Source organism: Cryptomeria japonica, chromosome 6, assembly GCF_030272615.1.
Source record: "Cryptomeria japonica chromosome 6, Sugi_1.0, whole genome shotgun sequence".
NCBI lineage: Eukaryota > Viridiplantae > Streptophyta > Pinopsida > Cupressales > Cupressaceae > Cryptomeria > Cryptomeria japonica.
This window is the reverse complement of record NC_081410.1, coordinates 114,204,850-114,229,464: the sequence shown is the minus strand read 5'-3', so window position 1 is coordinate 114,229,464 and position 24,615 is coordinate 114,204,850. Positions and strand designations below refer to the sequence as shown.

The 24,615-nt window shown below is 38.5% G+C and overlaps 1 protein-coding gene across 1 annotated transcript in view; it reads right to left on the bottom strand.

The window, feature by feature from the left end:
* Positions 1–24,277, bottom strand: part of LOC131030118 (beta-adaptin-like protein A) — a 163,548-nt gene extending 139,271 nt beyond the window's left edge. Inside the window, exons 1-2 of the mRNA XM_057960804.2 lie at positions 24,031–24,277; positions 23,330–23,846 (exon numbers count right to left, since the gene is read on the bottom strand). Of these exons, the coding sequence (XP_057816787.1) occupies positions 23,330–23,846; positions 24,031–24,083 (570 nt within the window). The 5' untranslated portion in view covers positions 24,084–24,277. The remainder of the gene's footprint in view (positions 1–23,329; positions 23,847–24,030) is intronic.
* Between the last annotated feature and the right edge of the window lie 338 nt (positions 24,278–24,615).

Sequence of the window (24,615 nt, the reverse complement as noted above, 5' to 3'; positions counted from 1 at the left end):
TCCTTGAAGTATGCTCACACTAGGCTCTTCCTCTGAAGTTTGGAGGCGCCCTTCCTTGGCTTGTCTAGCCAAGAATGGTTGACTATGGCGTCATATTCTTCCAGGTGGTTCTGATACAGACTGTCTGCTTCGTCCTTTGCCATATACACTATGTTGTGATACTCCAGGATCCTGAAGGCCTCTCTGATGGCCTCATCACTGATGTTCGCCAGTATCCTCCCATCAGGTGCAACAATGTCCTTGCTAATGGGGTTGTAATGTTTGGCACACTCGACTACTAGTTCATTACACTGCACGGTGGGAAGGAAGCCAGCAGCATGTACAATACCGCTCTTCATCATCTTTCGCGCAATGGTGGTAGGCACAAGGTTGTCCAGACCAAACATTCGCTTTTTGAATTCCCTCAGATTGATGTGTCTGAGGTTGGTGTCGCTAACGTTCTTCCATTTTGAAGTCATCCTTGACTCTAGAGGAGCATCTTTATCCACCTGGAATTTCATGGTATCTAGGACTTGCAGATGAACGATGAAAATTTTAAGTTAGAAAATATTTCGCAAAATTTCGAAAAAAATAACGGGGCCACGAAATGGCTAAGTGTTGGAAAATTTTCCATTTTTATTCTCATACTTAGCCATAAAAATAGAATTTTCACCTCAAAACCCTCAGTCTTGAGGCTGGTTGTGGTTACCATCAAGTGTTAAAACTTTCAAAAAGAAATTCATACTCAACCAAAAAAAAAAAAACCTTTCCAAAAATTTTGAAAAAAAAATTTCTCAAGTTCTTGAAAATATTCAGAAAAAATCCATAAATCTGCATCATGAATTTGGTTTCACCTTCGAATGGGCAGAAATAGGGCTAGAAATTCTCTCAAGAATACTCAAAAAATTCAGTAAAGGTTAAATAATCTTCTCGTATTTGATTGCCTTCCAAAAATCTGCGAAACTTTGGTCAAAAGTGATTATCCAATTTCCAGAAATGTCAAAATCTTTCTCCAGATGATCTTTGAACTGAACTAATTTACTAAGCTCTCCTTAGTAATTTCGAAATTGTTGGTGTAATAATGAAGTTGATAATGAAGTATTTGTAGGCAAGGTTAAATCCTCAAGTAGAAACCCTCAAGATCTTCCAAATCATACTTCTAATTCCATCTTCAGTCCTTTTGGAAAGTGTTTGCCATGTTTCCAAGTTTGAAAAATATCTTCCAAAAGTTTCTAATTTGGTTTATAAGTTCGAAATATCTATTAATCTTCCAATATTCTTCTTTGGAAAACTTTCTATTTTGGTTTAGGTTCGAAAATATCTTCTAATCCTCGAATTTTCCTTTTAGAAACTTTCCATTTTGGCTTTCAAGTTCGAAATCTTTGTTAATCTTCCAATATTCTCTTTTGGAAAACTTTCTATTTTGGTCTTCGAATTCGAAATTTTGGAGGCGTTTTATGACATTATGTTGATTTTGTTTGACTTTTCAATGTGTAGGTGGACTTTTGAATTTTATCTCCATCTTCTTCAAATTTTGGCGGACTTTGGATACCTCTCCAAGGTATGGCGGACTTTAGAGATCTCTCCTCATGGCTCTCTTTACCCTTGGCAGACTTTGGAGGTCTCTCCTACATGGCCTCCATCAAGGCGAATTTTTAGCTAAGGCATGAGGCGGACTTTGAAGGCCTCTCCTCATGACTCTCCTAAGGCATGGCAGACTTTGGACAAGGCTCCTTCATGACCTCCCAAGGTATGGCGGACTTTGAAGGGTCTTCAACACATGGTCCCCCGTGTCGTGGTGGAGTTTGAACCTGCAACAATACTTCAAAACCCTTGTTAGCCAGACTTAGAAGAATTTTTAGAGAAATTTCAAAATTTCACAGTTTAATCTAATTTAACCGGATTAACTTGAAATTTGAAATCCATGCTTAGGTGGATCATCTGAGGCATCACGCCCCCTAAAATCTAGGGATTTGGCCTTTTAGGTCAAAAATTGGAATTTTTGAGTTCCGGTCGGAGCTAGTCAGTGGTGCAAGTGTAAACCCTAGGTTCGCATCCCGAAAAAGCAAAAAGCCTAAAATCTAGGGATTTAGCTCTTTTAGGTCAAAACTTGGAATTTTTTAGTTCCGGTCGAAGCAGGTCAATGGCGGAAGTGCAAACCCTGAGTACCTATTCTGAAAAAGCCAAAAAGCGGACTTTCTAAAAATAGAAAGAAAACTTTCTAAAAATAGACATACCGAGGATTGGGCTAGAAATGCCAAAAACGAAACTTCCTAAAAAATAGGAAAAAGCAAAAAAACAAACTTTCTATAATAGAAAGTTGTTAAAATTGATCCAAATCAATTGCGATCTTCGTCCTTTGGCGTCCCTAAGCGCTTTGAAGGTGTTTATACTCTGGAATCACATGATTTGCAAAAACTAACTTTCAACCGTCCGGGCTTGAACTGTTCGAAACTGAGCAAGGCTTGGTAAAACTGAAGCGAAAGGTCATGGGCGCTAGCAGAAACCCTAGAAAGCATGAAAAGAGAGGATCCCCATTGGCAATGGGGCGATGTGTGAAAAAGGTCACAACATGTCCCAATGCAAAGGTGGCGGACTTTCAAGTCAGCCATGTTGTGATTAATATACATGATAGTTACATAAGCTAATCAACTTATTAATACATTGGTGCATTACAATATTTATAACTCGAACCTATATAAAAAATGTCTAAGGCTGATGACCAATTAGACATTTAGATTAGCTAGGTCGGCCATAGAAGGAATCCGACCAAAGCTATAAACATCAACAGTAGGCAATCTAATATGGACTTTCTTTAGTTTAATATTTATGAAACACAAAGTGGTCCTAATAAAGAGAAGTGTTGGAACTAAATCCTTCAACAAAAGAAAAACTTTGGAGGGTTTCAAGGGTATTGCAGTGGGAGATTTCAATGCTCGACTTGATTCCTCTTAAGAAAAAAGGTGGGATTTGCTTTCTTAAGGAAAGAGAAGGTTGATCTTTGAGATATTAAGTTGATCGATAGTTGGTTTACCTGGTCCAACGAAGGAAATGACAATCCACATAGTTGCTCACCTTGAAAGACGCAAAACTAATACAGAGAGGGGGGTGTGAATCAGTATTAGAGATTTTGCTAACTTAAAAACTCATGAAAATTATGTAAAACAGATATATAGCAGTAGAGACAAAACTCAAGAGCCAAGACACAAGAATTTCTCGTGGAAAACCCTATCGAGTAAAAAACCACGGCATAACAAGGTTCTATTAAAAACTTTGAGCACCAACCCTTTCTCAAGTACTAACAATAGTAGTGAAGCACCCACTCCACTAGTTGGGGACCAACCCGATTCCAAGTTTACCAAATCTGAAAGACAAACTGTTCTGACGCAGAATCTCCTTCTCAAGGAAAATCTATTAGTAATTAAGATAAAAACATATAACGCACAGAGATCTTCCCTTTCAGATTGGCAGCTACAACACTTGAATACTCACAGCAAAAACTTTCACTCCAGCTCAACTTGGAATCAAAAATAACTCCCACTCCACACGATAGCACTTCAATCTCAGCACCAACACAATATTTTTCTTTTTGCATAAAAATCACCTTAGAATAATAACTCACACTTTTAAAAGGAATTTTTTGTTGATTGGATATCAAAACGATACACAATCACTCCCACTTCAATCCAAGGTATATTCATGCAGATTTTGTTTATTACACCACACTAAATAACATCATCCCCACAAATTTAGATAATTTCAGCGATAAATACCATAACCACGACAACTAACTGCGCCCATGCTCCACCTGAAGAATAGCGACAGGCAAAAATTTGAAGAACACTTCCCGTAACACAAAAAACAATTACTTCTTCGATCATTACATAAAATAATTCTTTATTACTTCACACTTAACACCAAGACATAAAAAACAATTACATCGCGCTGCTAAGAAGACTGCGTGAGTTTTTTTTGAAATGGAATCCATCATCCCGTTGAAGAAAAACGGCAACATTTCCAGAATATGTGACTGCAATTCCACACACAAAAATCAATTTGCCGAATTATTAATCTCAAACCCAAAAAGAATATCGAAGATGAGATATCTAGTGCCCAGTCCCCAATTTCAAAATCGTGATACTTCCATCTTTAGCAAACCAGCCATCAAAAATTAAAATCGACACCTCTCCAGAAATTGTCTGCACTATGTCCACTTCGAACATGCTCCCCAAATTGAAAAAGATCCGATTCTTCAAAAATGGCATGCATAGAAAGTTATAATTTTTTAAAAGAAAACTCTTCACAAATAGAATCCACGAATTCAAGAATCGGCAGCTATAGAGAAAAAAAAAACTGACATCGAAAATAAATTCCAATAACTCCAAGCCTCCACACACGATGTCTTCAGAGGAAGAAGAAATGATTCGGAGTTGACCAAAGCTTCATTCATTTCCTTTCTCTAAAAAAAACACCACACAGATATACACACGACATTCACCATCAAGAAGTGCACTAAAATTTAAAAAGATTCCCCCAAAAAACAAAACGCCAGCATTAATCGATTCAATTAGAATCGAACAATAAAGCCACTCTAAGAGAAAGAAACCTCCGCCAAAATCCACTACCCATTCCAAATCGAGTCCCACAAAGAATTAACTTTATAGGAATAAAAAAATGCTGACCTGGCATAGAATATTCAAAGCTAATTTGGCTGGCTAATGATGTGGCAAAAGAGCTGATGCAATTGCTGACATATTGACAAATAGGCATCCAACCAGCTGAAGCATACAAATAAGTACCTTAAACAACTAAGCTAGCAGCTCAAGCTGCTCAACCAGCTTAATCGAATCAAACATATACTAAGCCTCTAAGCCTCTTTACACACACAGACATTAATGACAAAAATTCCAACACACCTAGATAGGTTCCTTACTTCTGCTATCTAGGTGGGTGTTCGTGTAACATATGCCTAGTTTTTTATTGAGGTAGGGTTAGATCATTGGCCCATTGGTTGTTGATGAGGACTAAATTCCAAATAGGTTCCATTTATATTTGAGAAGATGTTGGAACATCCTAATTTGGAGAGGCCAGTGGTTAAGTCTTGGCTGGCTCCTCCTAAGAGCCAAGAGGTATAGAACAAAGATATTTTTATTCTTCCATAAACTTTGGGACTTGAAGACTACCCTTAAGGAATGGAATGTTAACATGTTTAAGAAACATTTCCACCTAAAGGCAAATTTGGAAAGACAAATAGAAGAAATTCATCATATTTCACTCTCTCAAAGACATTGAGAGTCTCTAAGAGCTAAATCAAAGGAGTTGGCTTCTAACCTAGATGGAATTTTGTGAAAATCAGATTCACTAGTAAAATATCTTAGTCATATTAACTGAGAACAAATTACAATATATGGGCATATAAAATACTGTAGATATTTAATATGCCAACTAACCCAACTAACTACCTACACACTACAAAAGGTAATTAAGATATCACCTAACTAAATACATTATTGATCATTAACAGAGTAAATAAATATTATTCTAACACCCTCCCTTAATGGTCAATCTATCAAAAAAATCAAGTTGCCCCCTGAATTTTACAAATTTATCCGAGCTCAAAGACTTGGTGAGAATATCCGCAATCTGATCCGCTATCGTAACATACTGCAACTGAACTGATCCGTCTTCTACCAGCTTGCAGATGTAGTGACAATGAAGTTCGACATGCTTGGTACGTTCATGGAAGACTGGATTTTTGGCCAGTTTGAGCACCCCTTGATTATCGATATACAAAGGAGAAGGCCCTGTCTGTGGCATCTGCATGTTAGAGAGCATCCTTCGGAGCCAAACTGCCTCACATGCAGCCTTGACTGTTCCCCGATATTTGGCTTCGATCGAGGAAAGAGCCACGGCCTGTTGCTTCTTGCTGCTCCAAGTGACGGCACTAGTACCCAAACTGAATACGTACCCAGAAGTGGATTTTCTATCATCCACTGATCCTGCCCAATCTGAGTCAGTATAACCAATCAGCTTTGGATCGTTGGACCTGCCATACAGAATGCCATAGTCAAAAGTGCCTTTCACATATCGCAGTACCCACTTCGATGCAATCCAATGATCAGCTTTTGGCGCTGTCATGAAGCGAGAGATGTAGCTGACAGGAAAACAGATGTCAAGTCTAGTGGTAGTGAGGTAGATGAGGCTGCCTACCAGTTGCTTGAATTCGGTTTCATCTACTGCAGGTGAATCAGACTTAGCTAATAACTTCAACCCTTTCTCCATAGGTGTGGAAGTAGGTTTACAATTCTGAATTCGAAACTTATCCAGCAAAACTGCGGGCATACTTGGACTCCGAAATAAAGATATTGTCATTAGTCTGCCACACTTCAACACCTAAGCAATAATGGAGAAGCCCCAAATCTGTCATGTCAAAAGCTTGGCACAAGTCCTGTTTGATGGTTGTAATCAAATGTGTTGAATTGCCAGTAATGATCAAGTCATCCACATAGACAACAAGAAAAAGGATACCATCACCGAAGAGTTTGACATACAAATTAGTGTCAGAGGGACTGCACTGAAAACCATGTTCAACCAAGTAATGATCAATCTTGAAGTACCAAGCCCGAGGGGCTTGCTTCAGGCCATAGAGGGCTTTTACCAATCTGCAAACCTGATGTTCCTTACCAGGAACCTTGAAGCCAGGAGGTTGAGTCATATAAACTTCTTCTTGCAACTCACCGTTGAGGAATGCACTCTTAACGTCCATCTGGTGAAGTTTCCATCCAAACTGAGCTGCAATGGCGAGAAGAAGACGAATGGTAGTCATCTTGGCAGTAGGAGCAAAGGTCTCCTCATAGTCAATGCCCTCCCGCTGTGTAAAACCCTGAGCAACCAATCTGGCCTTGTACTTATCCAAAGTACCATCAGCATGATACTTGACTTTGTAAACCCATTTACAGCTAATAGGTTTCTTCCCAGGAGGCAAATCAAAAAGAACCCAAGTGTTATTCTTCAGAAGACTATGATATTCTGTCTCCATAGCCTTTTCCCACTCAAGAATGCCTTTAGCCTCAGAATACGTTTGGGGCTCATGGGTGTTGTGGATGTTGGGACATAAGTGCAAGCTTGACTGTATTTTGCTGCTTTCTCTTATGGCAAATTGATCTATCCTCAAGAAGTTCATCATCACGAAGATCTCTTATAGTCTTGGCCCACCATTTAGGCCTGAGGGTACAAGTACCAACATCTGGCATTGGAGGAACCACTTCCCCTAGAGTTGTTGGAACAAAGTCATCTGGATGCGAATCCTATGAAAAATCAGGTGGTGCTAGATAAGTAGATTCCTCGTCTTCAGAGTCAGAATGCTTTGAAGCCCTCCCATCATGGGAACCAAGAGGAAGACGAACACCAACATCAGGAGTCTTCAAAGATTGAGCCACAGGACTAGGAGTAGTAGAAGGCATAAATGGACCAGTAGTCTCATCAACCACAACATCATGACTGAAAATGAGACGATTTGTCTCTACATCAATCAACCTGTAGGCCTTGTGGTTGTCATTGTAACCAGTAAACATAAGTGTTTGGCTCTTTGAATCCAGATTAGCACATTTGGCATCCGGAATCCATACATGAGCGGTAGAACCGAAGACTTTCAAATGGCCCACTTTAGGCTTGCGTCCTGACCAGACTTCTTCAGGAGTCATCTTCTTGACGGCATGTGTAGGTGACTAATTCCGAAGGTAGACTGCAGTGTAAACTACTTCAGCCCAGTATTTCTTAGGAACATTTTGATGCTCTATCATAGAACGAGCCATTTCAGTAATGGTGTGATTCCTACGTTCAACGAAACCATTCTGCTGAGGGGTGTATGGTGTGGTGAGTTGGCGCTTAATGCCATGTGTAGCACAAAATGTAGAGAAGTCATTGGAACAAAACTCCCCCCCATTATCTGACCTTAGAGTGACAATCTGAGAACCAGATTCTTTCTCAACTAAGGCCTTAAATTGCTGAAATGTACTGAACACATCTGATTTATTTTTCAGAAAATACACCCACATTTTACAACTGAAATCGTCAACAAATAACAAGAAGTACCTACAACCAGTAACAGATGGAGTGTTCATTGGCCCACATACATCAGCATGAACCAATTGAAGGACCTTGGAGGCTCGCCAAGAATCACCATCCGAAAATGGTGTCCGATGTTGCTTCCCAGCTTGACAGGCTCCACAAACTCCATGATTTTGGGGTTGGATCTCAGGTAGACCAATCACCAAACCCTCCCGATATAACTGAGAGATAGTGCACATTTAAATGCCCATAACGTTGATGCCAAAGTGTTCTAATGGATGTACTCCTAGCAACCAAAGCGTGATCATGAGAATCGTCGAAATCAGCAAGTCTATACAAACCATGTTCCTCAAGTCCCATAGCGATTGTAGTGCGAGTCTCCCTATCAACAATGTTGTAGATGGACGAACTGAAGATAACATCTAATTGAGGAGAATGCCTCGTGATCTGACTGACGGAGAGGAGATTGTGTTCCATGCCTGGAACATAGTGGACATCAAGAAAAATTAAATTTCTACCTCCTGAGTGAATCTGGACAGTGCCCTTACTAGCAACTGTGTACTCTTCTCCTACTCCGAATATTATTGAATCTGAGAAGGGTTCAAATTTCGTGAACCAATCCCGACGATGAGTAAAATGCCGCGATGTTCCTAAATCGATGTACCAAGCAGAAGAGTGTATGGGATCTGCTGTCTGCTTAGCCATAAAAGCATAGAATGCAGATTCTTTCTGCTCTTGAGTGTTCTGCGACATTTGCCTTCTGTTGAGACCCTCCCTACTTCTTCTATTCAGAAGCCAAACGAATTCGACACTCGGCCTTCATGTGACCAAACTTGTGACAATAATTGCATTGAACGTTCTTCTTCTTCTTGTTGTCCTGACAAGAACCAGAGCCTTTCGGTTGAGAAGATTGAGCCTTCCCTTTGTTCTTAGTAGAAGATTTGGCAGAGAACGCTTGCTCGGTCGAGGGAGAACTGGTACTGCTTCCAAACTACTGGCGCCACCGATCTTGCTGTAAAAGCTTGTTACAAAGATCAGAAAACTTTAAATCGACGTCAACGAAAGTGATATTGAGCGTTTCAATGAAATGCTCATAAGATTTGGGCAAACTCTTCAGTGTAATGACAACCATGTCCTCTTCCTCCATTGTATGACCAATCGCATCAAGTTGGTCACGGATGTCCTTGATCTTGGTCAAGTGATCCTGCAAAGGTGTCCTTTTGTCCATCATAATCGAAAAGAGCATGTTCTTCAAAAAGAATGCTCTGCTCTTGTCAGAGGTTTCATGGAGACTCTTCAAATGATCACATAACTCCTTCGCAGTTTTGTCGGACGGTACCTGAGGTAGTTGCTCATCGGTGACGGAGAGTTTGATGAGCATGACTGCTTCCCGGTTGCGCTCATCCCATTTGTCCCGATCTTTTCCGGCAGTGGTTGGACATTCAGACATGCCTAGAACAACTGCATCAAGACATCGGTACTCAAAAATTGTTAAAATGCGCTGCTTCCAGGTGTTGTAGTTGCGGTCGTTGAATTTCTGGCTGCTTTTGAGTATTATATTCGTCAGAGACGCCATCACGTACCCTGAGGTCGAACTGATGAAGGCACGAAAAACCAGCAAATGAAAAATGAGGGTTTTTAAAAATTCTACAAGTTGGATTCGAAGGCATAAACTGAAACCCTGGCACGTTTTTTGAGGCAAAAAAATCAGAAGGCCCCAAAAAAAATCGACGAAGACCCAAAAGAGCACTCAAAAAACCCACAAGGAATCTATAATCAAAATTTTTTCTGACCGGAAACAAAGGAGATAATTACAAAACCCTAGCACAGTTTTCGAGGTAAAATTTTCTAAAGACCCAAAAAAACCGTCGACAACCCGGTTCAGATCTCAAAAAACCCACCAAGAATCTGAAATCGAAAAAAATATGCTGACCCAGAAAAATCTGATGGTGACCCAGTTGAGGATTCGAAAAACCCACCAAGAATCTACGATCGGAAAAAAAATTCGCCTTACAATAAAGGGTCAAAACCCTAGGCGAAATTGCAGAAACCCTAGGTGAAAAAAAAATATGCAAATTTTCTTAAAAAAACAAGTTTCGTGCCCTAGCTCTGATACCATGTGAAAATCCGATTCACTAGTAAAACATCTTAGTCATATTAACTGAGAACAAATTACAATATATAGGCATATAAAATACTGTAGATATTTAATATGCCAACTAACCCAACTAACTACCTACACACTGCAAAAGGTAATTAAGATATCACCTAACTAAATACATTATTGACCATTAACATAGTAAATAAATATTATTCTAACAAATTTGTCAAAAGAGAAAATTATTTTGGAGACAAATCTAGAAACAAATGGCTAAAGGAAGGGGATTGCAACACCAAATCCTTTCATTTGTCTTGCAAAATGAGGAGATTAAGAAATATGAAATATCATAACCAAAAGATTTACTAGATTGGAGTTTTGGAAGATCCTTTGGAAATCAAATCCTCCTGTTTCCTTTTGGAGATCCATGTTCACTAAGAATGATGTTCCCAAAGAAAAGAAGCAAAATCTCTTCCTAGCCAACATCAATATGGTTGTTAATCAAGCTCAAAATTGTTTATTGCTATATTTGATAGATTAAATACATGAATTAATAATAAAGATGACAATGCATACCAAATATATGAGTAAAATAGGTCTTTATTCGCACATGAAATTATTACAAGAGAAGACCATAGATGGTCATCCAAGGATCAAAGTTTGTTCGACCAGATCATACTACTTTCCTTGATGATAAACAAAAAATTTAAAAGACCTAATGATTGCTAAGAGGAACACAACCATCAACCAACTAACGCTTATAACTACCTGATGCTTATAACTAGCCAACACTGACAATTAATACAAACAATAAATACATAGTCGGATAAGCAATACTATTGAACATAACAATAGACATTGTACGCTAACTACATCATCACCCCCAAAAGAAAAGGTCATCTTCTAGACCAAAAGGAAATATCAAGAAATATTCGGGAAGGCTAATAGCAATATTGTAGACGAATACTTATATGCAAACTTGGACTTGTAGTGTACTTGGCAATTCAAATGAGTGCAGTAGAGGTCTAGGAGCAACATCCCCGACATGGTCAAGGGGCAGTGATACTGTACAAAACTATCTCCAAGATGATTGTTAATTGGCTCAAACAACTTCTACCTTCTATTACTCGTAAAGAGCAAGGGGGTTTTGAAAGAGGAGGCAGATCACAAATGGTATTGTTGCAGTTCATGAGATTATTCACTCTCTTCAAACAAGAGGAAAGAAATCTTGATCAAGCTTGATATTGCTAAGGCCTATGAAATACTGAACTAGAGCTTCCTGGGCAAGGTACCAGAGAAAATTGGTTTTGGAAACATATGGAGAGATTGGGTCAAAAATTATTATTCCTCTTCTCATTTTTCAAGTCTTAAAGTTTTTTTCCTTGAATACTAAAAAATTAGAAGCTACAATTCTATGCAAATGAAAGATGTTGCTTGGAATTTCGCACAATCTTATATGTTTTTCTGAACTTGATTTCTTTGACCAGCAATTGGAATTTTGGTTTTTTGATGTGGTTTTTAGTGGTTTTATGCTTTTTAGGTGTTTTTGAGGGTTTTTGAATGATGCACCATAAAACAATCACAAATAGAAAAATAAAATAATTCTGAAAACTGGAAATCAGAACTCTGATTTTTATTACAGCAATACAATTCGACAAAGAATGACAATTTATTTTGCTCAAGGTGCAAATTTGCATAACAGGAGTCCTAAGCTTGCCTGGTTGAGCCTCCTTATTTGACTGATATTCAATATATGCTGATGTAATAGCTTGTTGAGTGTGGAATCAAATCCAAATGACTTTATTGACTCTAGAATGAATTACTAAAAACAATTGGAGAAGAACTAAGCAGACCCAGATGGAATTCTGATTTCTTGTCAGGTAAACCCTTCCAAGAATGAAGAATTTCCCTATATTATTGAATATGCTGATCACATATGACCTTATTTCTCCAAAATAACTTCTTATTTGCTGATCCTAATTGCCAACAATGAATTTTAGTGCAATTAGCTGAGTTAAAACCCTTGTAATTATTTTCTACAAACTCCAGGCAAGAATTCGATGTATGGCTCAGCTAGGAATGGTACGATCTGCTGGAATAATGTCTGAATTGCTAGTAAGATCATCCCAATATGCTCAGACCTGATGTAAAAGCCCTGTAATTGTTGTCTAACCCTGCCAACTTCTGATTTTTGGCCCCTAATGGCCTGAAATGAAGTTCTTTGTGTGTCCAAATGCTGAATTAGTGAAAAGGGTTACATCATGTCACCAAAGACGGAGGTTTTCGTCTCCAATCTTCTCTTAGATCTCTGTCAACCACGTTGCAGACCTGCTGATGAGAAGTAATCTCCAAAAAAATGAATAACAATAATGCCAAAATGAACCTCCACAATGTCTTTTTAACATGCCTCAAACCCTAATTCGAATTTGGGGTTAGGGTTGTACTTTTGGCATCATAAAACATGTTAAAATGTTTCTTTTTATTAAAAAATAACTTCCTTTAAATGGTTTGACCCATTGAGGGTCTAATTCCTCATTAAAAGTGGCCATATTATTAAGTTATAACTTCTAGGAAAATGTGCCAAGGGGCCACTTTATTAATATAAAGTCATTATATTATTTCACTTTATTATTATTTATTTAATCCAACTTAGTTTCATATTTCTTAATTTATTCATAAAATGCAATGTGGGACTCAGATCTGAATTCCGTCAGAAGCATTGTGATCACTGATGTGACCTGAATCCTACAAGGCAACTGACAGTTCCTCCTAAAAAGTAGGGGCTTGCCCTAAAAAATAGGAGTCTATCTCCAAACACTTGTAATTGCTCAAAAGGATCTTGCTCTACTCCCTGATCCTCCAGGGGGTCATCCAATCAACTGCCAGTTCTCCCTAAAAAATAGACCTCCCTAAAAAGTAGGAATTGTCGTCTAAAGGTCCACAACAGCTCACAGAGCCCCTGCAAAGCTCCATGACCCTCAGAATGAGTCACCTAACAATACTGTTGACCTACGGGAACTTGAATGATAGGTCAACCCCTGCTCATCTCCTATTGCCTAGAAAGGGGACATTGCAGCAAAAAAATGTCCTTTGAGAAAGCAAAGCTCCAAATATCCTATTTGGACTTCTCTCTTTTCTCAAGAAGCAATAAGAAAAACCTGAAGAGTTCATTTCTACAATCTTTCAAACAAAAGCTGTAAGGATCAAAAGGAAAATGGCTATCTTTAGTAGGTAGGCTCACCTCCTCAAGGCAGTGCTTCAAGCTGCTCTAATTTTTTGGTTCTCTATCTTGATTGCCCCTAAAAGTATCATCACTGAGATCAAGACCATTATGAGAACTTTCTTCTAGCAAGGTCTTAGGGAGCAATTTAAATTCCCATTTGCTTTCTTGGACCAAAGTGTGCAAGAGTATTCAAGAGGGTGGTTTTGACCTTAAAAAAAAATAAACAAATTTAACTTAGTCACGGTGTTTAAACTGGTTTAGATATTTCTGATAGACTTCTCCCAAACCAAGATCAATATTATAACAGAAAAACATTTTAAAAATGAAGACAATCCAATCAGGTTTTTCCATCCTCTATAGATCTACCAAAAGGATCTGCAACATAGAACACGTGAAGGTAGGAAAAGATCTTATCTCCAATCATGTTCTCTAGAATAATTAGAATGGTAGGAGGATGGACTTTTGGAGGGACATCTAGCTCCTAGACAAATGCCTCTGGGAGCTTCAAAAGTTGAATAATACTCAAATCCAAATGGTCAAAATCTAAGGAAGCAAGGTAAGAGACTACTGGATTGAGGGGGAGTTTAGCTTTGGGACTGGAGAACAGAAAACCATTACCCAATTACCATGGTCCAATGAAGGGTCATTGAAACCCAAATATCCTCCTTAAGAGCTACATGCCCATTTGAGGAGGACTGTATGGGATAGAATAGAGGAGAAGGTATCTACTCAGTGAAAGTTTATTATGATAAGCTCACACCATTGTCATGGATAATACTATGCCTCATTTTAAATGGTAGAGAATACGGCATTTCAAAGCCTGGCACATAGCCAAAGTTTGTTTGGGGATGGCCTGCCATCACAATCTTCTCACCTAGGAGCATATTAAAATGAAAGGCTTCGAAAGTCTTAGAAATTGCACATTTTGCTTTACACAGTAGGAAGAAGTCAACCACCTTCTACTCACTGCACAATAGCTAATGAGATGTGGATCCACTTAGTTTCCAAGTTTAAGCTTTAGTGAACCTTTAGTCAAAGTCTGAAAGATCATACAAATCTTGGTATTGTCCTTTTAACCTTGAGATTCTTAGAGATTATTGAAACATTGCCCAAGTATGATCACTGGAAGCTTTGGCTCCAAAGAAACAACAAGATCTTCAATAAAACGGCACAACAGCCAAGACCAACTGGCTGATAAAATTGAGAGGAGTGGAATCCATTTTATCATGATGAATGATCAAGACAAGAAAAAGGAATGCAATCCCCAAGAGATAAAGGTTCTATGGCTACCATCCTCTTTGACAGAAAGAAACCTAAGATCAAGAAGTGAATGGAGGAGGTTTGGACTCCCCTAAATCACAGTTGAATTAAGAAGAATTTTGAAGGGCATCCATAGACGATGTGAGGATGATAAAAGGCAGAATATTAACTTTAGGTAAACTTATTATAGGTAAAAAGAGCTGAAGATCTACTCTTGCATTTGAAGCTAGCTCTCAATTGCACAAGTGAAAAACTATGGCTAGATGAGGAGCAATTGATTATTAATAAAGCAATGAAAACAGTTCAATCATCAAATTGACGGCTCCAAAATCTCCTAACAGAGGCAAAAAGAATGGCTATTTTATTTGAAAAGATACAGGTACACCATATTATTAGAAGAATTCATGATAAGATGGCAGATTGGTCAGCCAGCCTAAGCCTGAAAGCCCCTTTCTTCCAACTTGTGGAAAATCAACCAGATTTTGAATAAGGAGGAGTCTGTGAAACTTCTTAGTATTTTGGATGACGATCTTGCAGTCACACCTCAGTGATTTTCAGCTTTTTCCATCTTTATCTACAATTTCTTTTTCCCAGGCTAGCCTTTTGTCTTTTTCCTTCTTGTCTTCCTGCTTTGAGCTTTTCCCATTATTGTGCAGAGCTGATACTCACCCAGCACCTTCTTTCTTGGCCTGTTTACCTTGTGACTGCTTCTCTATTAGATTTGCACTCCCTTGAGTGCCTTTTTCCTTTCCAATGTTCCAACACCAGCTTGCAATCAGCATTATTTTTACTTCTTGCTGATTTGGATATCCTTCCATGGGCACTCTGCTGTCACTGGTCACTCTTTCATATGAAATGTGTGTTTGAGTTTTTACTTGTCTGCACTCACTTTATGGTTTTTAACTTGTCAGTACTCTCATTGTTTTCTATTTGTCTGCACCTCCCTTCCTCAGCTCTCATTGGTGCAGGCCTGCTGTTTTGAAATCCCTGGCACCTCTTCTCTTACCCATGGACAGGCTGCTCACCACCACACTGGTAATTGTGCTGGGCTGCACCTTTTCAGCCTTCTTCTTTAGCTTTTTGTCCCTCACTAACGGTCAACACTGAAACTCTTCAGGTGGTGTGTTTATTTTAATGAAGAATGGGATGGATACGGGGATAAAGGTTTCTGATCCCCTTTTTCTATGGTCCTGTGCATCCTGTTTCTGGTCTCTTTGCTCTCTTTGCCATTAGCAAGCGTGATCGCTAAGTAAAGATCTTGTAATAATTGCTACCTTTCACATTTGACACAAAAAAATTATTCATCAAAAAGTAAAAACATTTAAAATGAGAAAGAAGGCACAGCAAAGCTGAATATAAACATAGATATATTTGCAATCAAATCCAGAAAAACAAAGCACTAAACTTCATCTATTATTCCATCATATACAAGGACATACTTAAACTGTTAATGACAACCATAAATATATACTATAATAATAAGACTGAAAGCATATCTACTATACTAGCTGATAAGCCAGAAGGACAATAGCGACAAAAAATTGATTCATAATCTTAAACAGCATAATCATGAAAATAGTCCAAGGGAACGAGAGAAAATATCTGAAAAATCACTGACCAAAATTTGGTGGATTATCACCATATTGACTAGTATCTTCATCCTTGTCCTAAAATGTGGGGCTCTGAAATTCAGGAGATAAATTAATCAATACTTTCTGAAAAATTTCATCCAGTTCTGCACCATGTAAAATTAAATCATTTCATCCTTTTGGCTTTTCCTTGTGATGTAGATGGTCAAGGCTATCTTCAAATTCAGAATTTGTGTAAGAAGGTAGTGTTGTGGTGTTTTCACACATCGCCCCATTGCAAATGGGGACCCCCACTTTTTGCTTATATTAGGTGTCTTGGTTGGGTTGTCTCAGCTTGGCAATAGTTCAAGTCTTTAGCCTTTGCTTACGAGAAGGTTTGGTTTTGCAAGTCCAAGGTGGAACAGGTCTTAGGAGTCTCAGGTAGTCTAGCATCAATCAGGTGTCCCACTGGGCTAGTTTGGATTTTTCTCAGCTCTAGTGCTTAGGTGTTAGATAGGAGTCAAAGTATTCATCGAGCGAAGCTTCACAATGCAATCTTTAGGTCATGTCAATGCATGAGTTCCATGATAAATAAGTAATCAAGCAACTAGAGTACCTTAAGGACAAGATGAGGAGGCAAGAACCGATCCAGACTAAGTGGATGAAAAATTGATGTCAAAGAGATTATAAGTGAGGATGAGAGATGGATGCAAAGAAATATAAGTGGAGTACCAATTGTTTTCCTTAGATTTACGAAAGGAAATTCAAGGGTAAAACCCTCACCAAAGGCAAAATCAACATCATGATGAGACAAAGTGTGGATGCAATTGAAATCCATGAAGTGGAGAAATCCACGACTTGCTACCATCCACAATCTCATCAAATCCATGACTGGGTGAAATGCATGACCTTGAGGTGAGGTGAAGAAATTTGTCCATAGCTTGCTCAAATCAACGACTTGAAAGGTTCAATGCTCAAGATAGGCGAGAGGTGGAATCATCAATTTATCCATGACCTTCACAAATCCACGAATTCAGTGCCTAGATGCCTAAGAGGAGGTGATCAATTCTTCAAAAGGTTGGGTGAAATGCATGATTTTGATGACTTAATACTTAGAATGGCTATGACAAGGAGAGAGTTAACATCAAGTCAGCCTTGCAACAATTGTATCCTTCACTTAGCGAAATTGATGAATTGAGGAGGTGAGATCAAATTTATCCATGAGTCCACAAAATCCATGACCTCCTATTATCCACACCCAAGCAAAATCCACAACTCGGAGGTCTTGAGAGTGATGTTGAGTGAAAGTTGCACTAATCAGATTTATACTTGAATCTTCAAAATTTCCAAAGAATGTGCTTTTAATGATCAAGACAAGGAAGAACTGAAATGATCAACTTTATCCATGACTTGAGGTGAAGATCAACATTCTCCATGAGGTTGAAGAATCCACGACTTAGGGAATGAAAGATGAACTTTTGCCTTGGCTGAATCCACAATATGAAAGTGAAGAGTGCAACTTGTCCTTGACAATGTGAAATCCACGACCTTGAAGGTGGAAGGAGAGATTTGTCAATGGAATGAAAAATTTGTCCATGCCTTTGGAAAATCCACAATTTATCAAGGAATTATCCATGCCAAGAAGGTGAAGAGCAAACCCACTTATACTCCTAAAATCCATGAAATTGTGGAGTTGATAGCAAGTTTGAATCAATGAGGGAAGAAAATCCATCACAAGGTGATCAAAGATCAAATTTTTCCTTACAGCTTCAAAATCCACAAAAAAACATGATGAGCATTTTTCCATGAGGTAAAATCCACAAAAAAGTGATGCAAAAAAGCAAATTTTTCCTTGAGTGCAAGAAATCCACGCCCTCATGAAATCCACAACTTGCTCAAATCCACAACTTGGAGAAATCCGCAACTTTGAGGTGAGATGAAAAATTTGTCCATAACATGATCAAATCCACGACTTTCATGAGGCAAGTGAGGCGCATGCTTAATAAAGTGGGATGTGTTGATTCAAGACCTAAGTTGACCCTCCATAAAGACAAAAGTGTTTCAAAATTAAATTTATATAAAAGGTTGGCATGCTTTGGGAATTGAAAGGCCACGGAATGTGACTCATGTTTGAGCGCCTATATAGAGGGGTGAGCATTTCATTTGCTCACCAAATCCAAATCAATTCAAATCACAAGCAATCAAGTGCATAACTAAAATTTGAATTGCATAACAACATAGCCTCAAACATTCAAATAAAATATTTCAATCATTAAGGCAAGCTAAACAAGATCACCATTGAAGGTGACTTCCTTCAGCAGTAAGGGGAGAAAATTTCATTAAGTACTCAAGGTGAATCCAATCAACATCATAACAAATCTATCAACCCTTAGATTGAGTTCAAGGAGCAAATTTCAATCAAACCTTGCCAATATTGAATCTGAATTTGATCATCAACAATCGCTGCAAGTTTGACAATCAATATTAAGGGTGAATTGACCTGAAAAGTCTCATTTCCAGATTTAAAAAGAGGGTTCTTGAACAAGGTTTGATGAAATTATTAATGCTATTATTGAGCAAAGGTGATTGATGTAAGGAGTGGATAGAAGAGGTTGACAAGGACTTTCAAGATTAAGGACTCCACCACGTGAGGCAAAGCAAGTCATACAATGAAGTACTTCAATGAGATAGCAAGGCGAAACTTCACAACAAATCCAAGATATCAAGTCATACAAGAAGAGGGAATGTTGGGGACAAGATCCATACATTCAAGGTGATTGCAACGGATGAGAGGTTACGATGAAGAAAGTGTAAAGTGAAGGTGAATGCAAAGCACTACAAAATGGAAAGAAGGCTACACATGGATTACTCTACACAAGGAGGCATGACGAAGAACATCTCCACATCAAGATTCAAGTTAGTTTCAAGGCATATCCATGAGATGAAGAAATTTTGCGAATATCTTGAATTTCCTCCAAAAATCCAAGATCCTAAGCCAATACATCGTGGAGATATCTCTACATCAAGTGAAGGAATTCAAGTCTAATGCAAGGTTCGAGGTAAAATACTACACGAAGGTGAATTCCCAAGTACGACAAAAGATAGGTGAAAGAGATCAAATCAAATAAGATGATGCAATTCGGGAATGTCTCCCACTATCATCACATCCATCATGAAGCAATTGGAAATATTGAGTATCAAGAGATATTGCTTAACCACAAACACTTGGGATAATCTACAAGGTGTAAACTGAGGTGGTGTTGCGACGTATTCACACATCGCCCATTGCAAATGGGGACCCCTACTTTTTGCTTTCTAGGGTTAGTTTTATTGGCTTAATCTTTTAAGTTTGTGCTATTAATCTTTGCATTGGAGAGTTTCTAGAGAGTTCACTAGGATAGGATGGTCTGCTTAGGCTCAAGTGGGTCAGTAGGTGGTCCAGGTCAGGGTTTTTGTTGAAAGCTTCCTCTTGGTTGGGCATGGGACTTGCTTCTAGGGTTAAGTCTTGATTGAGTTTGAGGAAGTCATTGTATCATGTTAGGAGTCTTGCCTTTTGAGACCTATGTCATTGAGTTAAGGAAGTGAATGGAGGTATGTGAGCATGTGTTCTCAAGGATTCTTCCCTTTGAGGGTTTGAGATTGGTCCAGTTGATGAATGATGAAGTTATTTTACTTCTAGGCATTGATTGATATGAAACTGACCTATTTATCCTTAGAAAATGCCTATCGACCAAGCCTAGACTTGAAAACTTGAGAGTTGAATGAGGAATTTGAGTGATAGTGTCGAATTCGCTCCTGATCCTCTCTAGGGTACAGGAGCGAATTCTTCCTTAGCTCTCTTTGCCCTCCTATTTTGGACAAAACCTTGTTCCCATGGCATGAATGAGAGAGGAAATGATGTGTGCATGCCTTTGAAGTGAGTTCCAACCAAGTGAGATGAGGAAAATGAGGGAAATTTGAGCCAAGAAGCAAATTTCGCTTCTGACCCTTCCAAAGGGTCCAAAGCGAATTTCACCTAAGCTCCTGACCCTTCCAAGGAGTCCAGAGCGAAATCCTTAGAAAGGCTTAATTTCACACCAAAAGCATTTAGTGGACATCACTTTGAAGGCAAATGGACTTGATTGAGATGGAGGAAGGACCCAAAAGCTAAGTCTAAGAGCAAAGTTGAAGGAAATGATGAGAGTTTGAGTGCAAATAGCTATTTCGCTCCTGACCCTTCCAAAGGGTCCAGAGCGAATTTTCTTGAAACCTCCTTTTGCCCCCAATTTACATCAAGCCTAGCGTTGATTGAGGTTGATTGAACTTAGAGGCATCCTTAGGCATGCATTTGAGTGAGTTGTGGTCACAAAGGCAAAGAATTTATACAAATTTGAGAAATTCGCTCATGACCCTTCCAAAGGGTCCAGAGCGAAATCCTCCAAAGGACCTAATTCCTCATTAGAGACATTGAATAGTTGTCATGCATGGCAAGAAATGGATTCAAAAGCCAAGTCTAGGATAAAGCTAAGAGAAACGAGGTGTGAATTGAGCCTGAAGGAGGAATTTCGCTCCTGACCCTTCCAAAGGGTCCAGAGCGAATTTTCTTAAAACACCTATTTGCTCCTTGTTTGGGTCGAACTCTTTGTTCCTATAGTGTGATTGAGGGAGGATTAATGACTTAAAGTCAATTGAGACCTAGATGAATGCCCTTAGCCCTTGAAAGAGTTAGGAATTTGACCAAGATTGCCAAATTCGCTCGACCCTTCCAAAGGGACAGGAGCGAATTTCCTTAGATCTCCTAACTTAGATCAAAAAGCTTACTCCAAAGTTTTGATTGAGGAGAAATTAACTTATCCATGCCTTTGAAGAAGTATAAACATCCTGTTTGAGCTAGCAAATGGGAGAAGTGATGAAGAATTTGAGAACAAATGCAAAATTCGCTCCTAACCCTTACAAAGGGACAGGAGCGAATTTCCTTACTCTTCTCTTGCACCCCAGTTTGGATCATGAACCTTCTTCCCATGGTTTGAGTGAGAATGCTAAGGCCTTGTGAATGAGTTGCAACAATATTGGATGAGGAATTTGAGCAAAATGCCAAATTTCGCTCTTGACCCTTCCAAAGGGTCCAAAGCGAATTTCTTCAAGAAACCTTGTACCTTGCTCAAACCTTTGAACCAATCCATTCCTAAGCATTTTTTAAGGCAAATGACTTGATCTTGATAAGGTAAGGGTGAAAGATGAAATTCTATAAAGGAAAAATTGGGCAAAATAGCTATTTCGCTCCTGACCTTTCCAAATGACTTGATCTTGATAAGGTAAGGGTGAGAGATGAAATTCTATAAAGGAAGAATTGAGCGAAAATTTCATTATAGGTCTTGTACCTTCCAAAGGGTCCAGAGCGAAATTGATTATAATGCCTTCTGGTTGATGGTTTGAAGTGAGAAATGCTATGTTAGAATGAATAGATTATGTATACTTAATCATCTTTTGTTTGTTTTGCAGATCAACAAGACCAAGTTGGAGGAAGATCACGCGAGGACAAGAAGGACTTCTTCAAGCTTCATCCACATCAAGGACGCCTTAGATGCATGAGAAAGTACCCAAGGTGTTGCTAAAATCAAAGGACTTCAAGTGTTAGAACTATCCTCAAGGAGATCACAAGATATCAGAAGAAGGGTTTTACAAACACTTCAAGGCGAGATAAGCTACTAGAGAAGAAGGATGACTTGATCGTGAAGAAGCTTCATCAAACACAAGAGGGTCAAGAAAGGGTACATCATTCATCAAGTATATCAAGGACGAAGGAGGATTAACCAAAGACATCACAAGGGTACGTTGAACATGATCGAAGAAGCAGATAGTTTCAGAAAAGTTAATCAAAGTCCTCTTCTCTTCATCATCACATTGAATATCAAGAAATACAAAGTTCCTTGACCAAGCACAAACACAAGACAAGGTGGCATCCCAGTCACTGTTCCTCCAGTCAGATAGGTCCACATCATCATTTCCAGATTCAGTGGACCACACTTATACATGAAGACACAAATATTGAATGTAATTTTATCATTTTATTCTATTTACTCGATTCTAGCACTTTGTCCCAGACCCAGTTTAAAGCAAAAATATTGGTTCTCTACTTCTATTTTGTTGCTATTACTATGTTCACAAACCACACCATCTGGATGATTTATCACCGACATCAGTTATGATAAGCTTATTTAAGAGAAACCAAAACATGTCCCAAAAAATTGAACAGGAGGAGTTCATTCAGTGATGTAAAACAAAACTGGATGTTTTAGAAAGAGTCAAAAGCATTCCCCCGGTAGAGCAATTTCATCAGTAACTAAGCCCCAGTACTGAAAGAATCCAACTATCTCAGTCCACCCTCTGAGCCCATGCGATCACTACCTCCACAAGTTCCTCGATATTACTGTCCAATAACACCAGTCCATGGGATTATGATCTTGATTGAGATATCTAAGTACCAAAAAATAGCTACAAAAATTCAAAATCCTGGATTCAATCTTCACCCTTCACAGCTACATATCTCAGAATCTTATTTGAATTGCTTCCAAGATTTGAATCTAGAAATGCTTTTAGATTTTTTGGTTGATAGAGTCACTTTAGAACTCTTTATTAGCTCTTTTCACTGCTTCTGTACTTTTCAATCTAACCTACACTGATCATTTGTTGACATTAATGATATATTCTTCTTACTAGCACCTTAGTGGAGTTGGTATTTAATATTTCTCTAGAAATTTGCGTTCTGATTTTTGTTGACTCTTTACAGTTGTTGTTTTTGGGCCATTGTGGAATTGATGTGGTAACAGCCAACAGGTATAGGATCAACATCTTCAAACACTCGCCCTAGATTGATGTCAGTTTTAACTTTGTAGTCATTGAGCTAAAAGCTAAAACCTGTTACCAAACCAATCCCCCAAATTCCCAAACACGCCAAAAGTACCCCAGCTCGTAATTCAAACCTTTAAGAAATGCAAAAAACACGAATAACAAAACAAAATGCATTTGATCCACATAATAGCCAATGCTTTTGAAACACCAACAGAAACAAGAACATCGACCAGCTCAGGCTTACCTCTTCTAAACTGATCACACTTTAATTATAAACCAAAAAATAACCAAGTAGTTTACCTTGGCATCAGGATCATGCATCATAAGTGCCTTCAGGGCCACAGGGAAATCAGAATCAATGCACGTGGATGGAGAGATGTGATAGAGCTTTAATGCCCCGATGGCTGCCACTGTCCTAACATAGCTATTGCTGTCCTGAAGCCCTGTTCTCAAAGGACCCACAAGATATTCTACCAGGTTTTTCACTCTGAGGGAACAAAGGCTCCTGAGAGCAAGCCCTCTGATCATGGGATCTTCATCCTGGCAATCCTTTTGGAGAAAATTGATGGTCAGAAGAGCCAAATCTGGATGAACCTTTGCATAATTGCCCACGTAGAGATAACACATCTTCTTCAACACAATGTCTGATGTTGCAGAGCACATGACCATTTCACTGAAGAGGGAAGAGACATCGATCCCTATGGTCATGTAGGATATGACCTTCTTGTATAGTTCCCGTTTCAAGTCCTCGGCTCCCGGTGCTCTGCTCCCAGCTAATTGCCTCAGTTGGGTTTTCAATTCTCCCACTTCACCCTTTCTGCCAAAAATTAAAATAAAAATTCGAATATGCAAATTTAGGATTCGATTGGAAAAACGATCATGAAATCAAATAATGCAGAATTGAATCGATTTTTTGTACCTTTTTTACGAAGTGAGTGTTTAAGATTTGACTGAGAAAACACCAAGGAAAAAAAATCCTAAGAAATCTGAAATTAACATACCCAGATGGCTGAGAGGGAGGTGGGAGACGTTGAGATTGAACAGGAGGAGCCATTAATGTTTCTTTCGATCCAACTGAGGAGCAGCGGTAATGGAGAAATTTAAAAGAATGTAAAGAAGGTTACCATGTGGTACATACAGGAGAGGTCGAATAATAAAGCCTAAGATCAAATTTTGTACACGAGCAAAAAACCAATTAAGTCCTTGTGAGATCTGGTGGCTCTTGTCGTGGAAATTATATTTTCGTATTGCAAATTGGGTAGATTAGATCCTTTATATTTGAATACCCATGCGCTTTTCTTTATGTTTTAAGGTTCATTTTAGTGTTGCAATATAATATTCAATTGGTTCATGGTATTTTTATTTTTATCATTAATTTTATATTTGTATTTTTAATTCTTGGATTTATTATTTGTTGTTTTAAATTAGATTTGTGAGGGTAGACTTGATTCAACGGCATTGGTTTAAATATTTTACTGTTAAAATTTAAAATTTGAATTCTCTTCTTAGTAACTTTTTCATTATTGTTATGAGTTTATGAATACATATTATTTTTTATGCATATGCTTGTTTGTCATATTTAGGAG